The sequence below is a fragment of the Notothenia coriiceps genome, unplaced genomic scaffold, assembly GCF_000735185.1.
Source record: "Notothenia coriiceps isolate Sejong01 unplaced genomic scaffold, NC01 NC01_scaffold00003306, whole genome shotgun sequence".
Classification (NCBI taxonomy): domain Eukaryota; kingdom Metazoa; phylum Chordata; class Actinopteri; order Perciformes; family Nototheniidae; genus Notothenia; species Notothenia coriiceps.
The window spans coordinates 276,720-282,047 of NW_011336007.1; the positions used below are offsets into that span (position 1 = coordinate 276,720).

Here is a 5,328-nt window from a genome sequence, read left to right on the forward strand (position 1 = left end):
AATTATTGAAGTTAAATGCATCAACCTGGTGCATTTTGAGAGCAAAATGAATTTAAGGGTACATCTCTCAGCACCCATATGAAACAAAACTCTAAACAGATTTTCTTTTCTTTATGGATATTTTACAAATCCCTTTTAAACTGTATTCTTGTTTTACTGTCATAGTATTTCATAACTGTTTTTCATTTATTCTCATAAATGGTGACCAAAACGTTTAAGACCCACTGAGATAACTACACTAATGTTAACTATCTAAACAGAGTCCCTTACCCCACTGAGCTGTAGTTATCTCTCAGTCTGACAGGAGAGAGCTCTCCCTCTCCTTGTTTTAGAAACAGCTAAATCCGTTAGCGCAGCTAGCTAACCAGATGCTAACAACAACAATGCAAATAGTGAGTTTGGTAGAAATATACTGTATAATAGTAAAGTTATTTAAGATGATGCCATATTTATTGAAGATTTTACATTATAAATATTCCCCAAAATTATTCAAAAGCATATTCTTCAATAAATATGGCATCATCTTAAATAACTTTACTATTATACAGTATATTTNCGTCTAACTACCCCCCTCCTCCTCGTTGACAATTCAGATTTCCCGGGAAATGTAAGTGTCGGGGTGGGCCCGCCCGGGTAAATCAAATGCCCGCCCACAGATGCATGTCTGCCGCCGGGTCTGTGGTATGTATCTATAATCCAGTCTGTATTCAAAAAGTTTCTGAGCAGATTCTAAAACTGTGACAAACATATTTTTGTCCAAATCCTGAATGTATGACTCAGCAACACCAAAGAGCTGTTTTCCCGAAACAGCATGTAAAGGAAGAAAAGGCGGATTTTAAGCATAAAAAAAAAAAGTGTGCCCGTGCGTGGACAGTTTGACTGAATGTTTTTCTCTCCGACATCATCCCTGCTATTTTTTCTGCTGTTGTAGAAAACACATTTAGACATCAGTGAGGTACTGTAGCAGCAGAACATCTGCATCCTAGATCTCTGCTTCACTGTCACTTTTTTAATCAGATAACTTTATACTCTGAAACTTGAGCAGATCTAGGGCAGCACAGCTGGGGGAATAGAAGGTGTCCGCCTCTTTCATTAAATAAACATAAGTGCTGAATTGCATTATTGATTATCCAATAAATGCTGCGTAATTTGCTGAAAAGTTTCACAGCATGAAATGTTAACTCACCTAAAATTGCCACCACCTCATCATCCTGTATGACCTCCAGTGACCCCGACACCACGAAGCAGAGGCTGTCCACGCTCTCCCCGGCGTGGTAGATCAGGTCCCCAGGGGCGCAGTGGATGGTCTGAAACTCCATGGCCAGCGCTCTGAGACACCCGTCGCTGGCCAGGCGGAAAGCCGGGTGCTCTTTAAATACCTTCCGGTTGAGATGAACACAGATATCTGCCCTCATGTCTTTCGGACAAATCTGCAACACCTGAAGAGTAGAGAGAGAGAGCTGTGTGATGATTTGTCTCATCAGATAATAATGAGTTCTATTTAAGAGCTCGAAGAAAATCGTACATTGTTTATTGTATTTACTTGCACTATTTGATCTGTTTTATTGTGTTGCACTGTTGGAGGAGCCTAGGACCTAAGATTATCATCGACATAACTACACTGTAGCTATGTACGAATGACAATGAAACCCTTGAATCCTTGTTACTGTCCCATTAGGCGATCAAAGAGTTATAATCTGTTGCCATGACTTAATTTAGAGAAGGCAAACTTCACGTGGGGCATCACATCGCTATTTTATTTCTCAGTCAAAAACAAAATGAAATCTCAAACAAATCTCACATGTACAATATGTGGGTTTTCTGCCTGTTACTTCACTGATATTGGGAGGACATTTTTACACATTTCTTTATACTAAACACTTGCAAGAGGCTGCAACTGTGAGGGAGGATCAGGATCAGAATACCTTTATTAGTCCCACAGAGGGGAAATTGACATTGTTACAGCAGAAAAGAGCCAAAGACAGCTTAATGTTACCTAAGCATGCATAAAAAAAGAAATGATGATAAGGATGCGTTCAATGCGATCCTAAAGATATTCAACCCCAAGTTGCTCGCCGATGGCACGAGGTGTGTAGAGGGTAAAGAGCTGAAAGGGTGCGTATGATAAATGCGAAGTCCTGTTGCACAGTTTTACAGTAATGCGTTTGCGCTTTGCTTGGTGGATATTTTTGAGTTGATCATATGTTTCGCTGCGCCAGTGTGCACTTTTTTTTTAGCGGGCGTTCACTTAAAATGAAATGGATAACGTGTAAGTTACTGTATCTATAAAATATATAAATTAGCACGAACCTTTCTCTGGAAGTTGGTATAACAGACAGAAGTCTTCACGCTGTGTGCAGAGTTAGCCCGTCGCTGCTAGTCGATATAGGGCATGTTCGGCCAGTAAAAAGATGTGGCGTTAGCATTCGTTTGTTGGCTTTATTCTGTTTTGACAGTCATAAAAGAGGTGGCGAAAGTATGATGTTACGTACTGCTAAGTGCTAGTTCATATGTATGAGTCTCAGTATGTAGCTGTTTACAAGAGCTGTGGTTGAATCGTGTAAGAACATGTCATAGTCTGGTAATGTGCTCTCTGATGTACTCTAGGTTTTCCATGAATGAGTACTACCAAGTCTATTGTTTGTAAGCCGTTAAACAGGAAAAGAACGAAGACCTTTCAGGGTTGCCAGGTTGTAAAAAGGACCCTGCCTTGTTAGCAGTGGCACTAGAATGTTTTTTCGGTGACGAGTATGGATAGTGGATTGAGCGCAATTCCGAAGCAGAGGCAGCCAGGCTAAGCCAATCAGAGCAGACTGGAGTAAGCATATACTGCGTGTTACAGCCCATGAGGAGGCGTAGTTATTAGCGCAATGTCTCTGAGTTGTTAGTGTGTTTCCGAGAGTTCCCCACAAACTACTTTCAAGCATACTTACGCACAACCCTGTGAAGTGCTCACGCACGTAAGAGGAACCTGTATCTCCTGTCCGTTGCATAATATTTCAAGCATACTACGTCACCGAGTGCCGCCGAAGGACTGTTCCAATGTCCGGCATACTTGGAATTCTACGGAGGCCGGCGTACTTCGTATCGATCGGTCTTAAAATCCCCACAATGCTTTGCGCACGGACCAATTTCCAAATCTTTGGCGGAAATCACGCTCCATTTAAGGCGGGGCCTCGCATATGACGCACACCTGCACACCTGTTAGCCTGTTCCACAATTCTTCGTTTTCCGAGGCTAGGAAGGATTCTTGCTTCTGAAGCAAGTGACTCGGAAGACATGTGCTACCAAGGAAGCGTCCTCGACATTGAGAAACACCCAGGGTGAAAAAAGTGATGCAGCACAGGCAGCATGAGAAAATTAAAGAGCTTTTTGAACATTAAAGCAGAGTCATGTCACAGTAGAGACACTACATACTAATATGAAACTGAAAATGATCATAATAGGGCCCGTTGAAGTTCATTTAACAAATGCACTCTGAAGTCTCCAATGTCTGCAGTATCTGCACGCAAGTTTTTCAGAAGTTAGTATTGCTGTTTTTAAATAATTAATTAACTGTCACTGAAGAACTTAGGTGTTTTTTCATACTACAAATAGCTGATTTGGAGCTTCTTTATTTTTCAGTTGCTTTAGGAAATACTTCATTAGAAGTCCACTTACCCATTGGTTTGGTCTCAATATGTCCAGTATGAATAATTTGTATCATTTCATATAAAGGTCAAACGCCCACCTCCTCTGTGCTGTGTGTCACAGAGTGGCAGAATGTTGTTTAAGCACACCTACTAATCACCAGGATGGCAGGCTGCGGCAGAGCTGAAACTAATCTCTTTGAAGATGAATGTCAAGCAGAGAGGGATTATTCGCCATTTTTAGACCCTTTAGTGTAGCCGGAAGACAAATAAATAAAACATAGATGCAGTGCAAGATATAAAGGGGACACAATAATTATCACAGTTTGATTTTGACTACAGATTTCCCCGTGACAAAATCTAGACCTTGTTACAAGTGATGGTTCAAATTTGAGGTGAAATAATACAACTTTTTCTATGATTGGATTTTGGACAGGTGGATTTGAATGCGACGCAGCGTTATGAATGCTTTCTGGCTTCGAATCAATCAGAGCGGCGCCGGTTCAATTTATCTGCTGCCAGATTTAAATGTTTAATTTCCACACACTCAAATAATTTTGGCATCATCTGAATTCAGTAGGATGGATGGTTACTGTGCCATAAATGCCATACCACTTCACCGTCTGCTTTTCATGATAGGCTGCTAAAGTTTGCCTAAGAATAACCAGACCTGTTCTAGGAAAAAACAAATAAGCAATGAAAAATGACTTTAATTTCTGGTGACGTTCAGGGAGCACCAACATCAGCAGAGGTTTTTAGGTTTACTAGCATAGAACAACGGAAAAATGTAGGCTATCATGCTTTTCTCATGATGTTAGTCCAACACAAGAAAAAACACAAAAGTAGATTAATACTACTCAAATGTCACATTAAACATTTAGCAGGGCTGCCAACACTCACGCATTGAGCGTGAGAGTCACGCAATTAACCCATATCTCACGCCACACTTGCCTTTCCTCACGCTAAGTTTTCGTCCAAAATAAATGTATATAAATAAAAATAAAGTGAAGGAACAGGAAACCGAGCGGTCTACGAAATGAGACGGTCTTCTGGCTTCAGTAAAGTTGGAACGATATTGGGAGATTCTGATTTCACGGATCAATAACTCATGAACAAAACGTTATTCAGACACAAATGACGTCTCCTAAGTAGGCTACCATGGTAAGGTTGACAACGAACTACAATCACATTTTGATCAAAAAAAGCCAATACGCGCCGTCCTCCGAGCTGGACACATTACATTGGTCTCTATCCGCAGCCGGAGAAGAAACGAGTGCTCAGGGACCGTCTGCAAAGTGCAACTCCGAAAAAAGAGAATACAATAATATTCACTATTATACAGCTTATTACTACCAAACTCACTACACACATCAATAGTCTCCTGTGGGGCAACTCAAGGGCTCAGGTAATGTGATTACTATATGAATAATGGTCCAAAATAACATAAAATGCATAGGGTTTTTTGTTAAGTAACATACTTTCGTCGCCGGGCCAGCCGATACATGCCGCGCATTAAGTGGGCCTGTCTGTTAATTAATCCCCAATTTCAGAGGCGTTTTTGTAGAAATACTACGTCCTACGTTGTGGACCAACGTAGTTATTACACGTTTTTTTGTGAGACTGGGTTGGCAAAACCAAGGACATGATCATTGATTTTAGAAGACATCCCCACATACATGAAGTCTTAATCGCAAATCAG

The 5,328-nt window shown here is 40.8% G+C and overlaps 1 protein-coding gene across 1 annotated transcript in view; it reads left to right on the top strand.

Annotated features, from left to right (window-relative positions):
* The first annotated feature begins 2,002 nt into the window (after positions 1-2,002).
* Positions 2,003-5,328, top strand: part of LOC104941288 (potassium voltage-gated channel subfamily H member 1-like) — a 12,333-nt gene continuing 9,007 nt past the window's right edge. The window contains exon 1 of the mRNA XM_010766370.1: positions 2,003-2,099. Within this exon, the coding sequence (XP_010764672.1) occupies positions 2,003-2,099 (97 nt within the window). The remainder of the gene's footprint in view (positions 2,100-5,328) is intronic.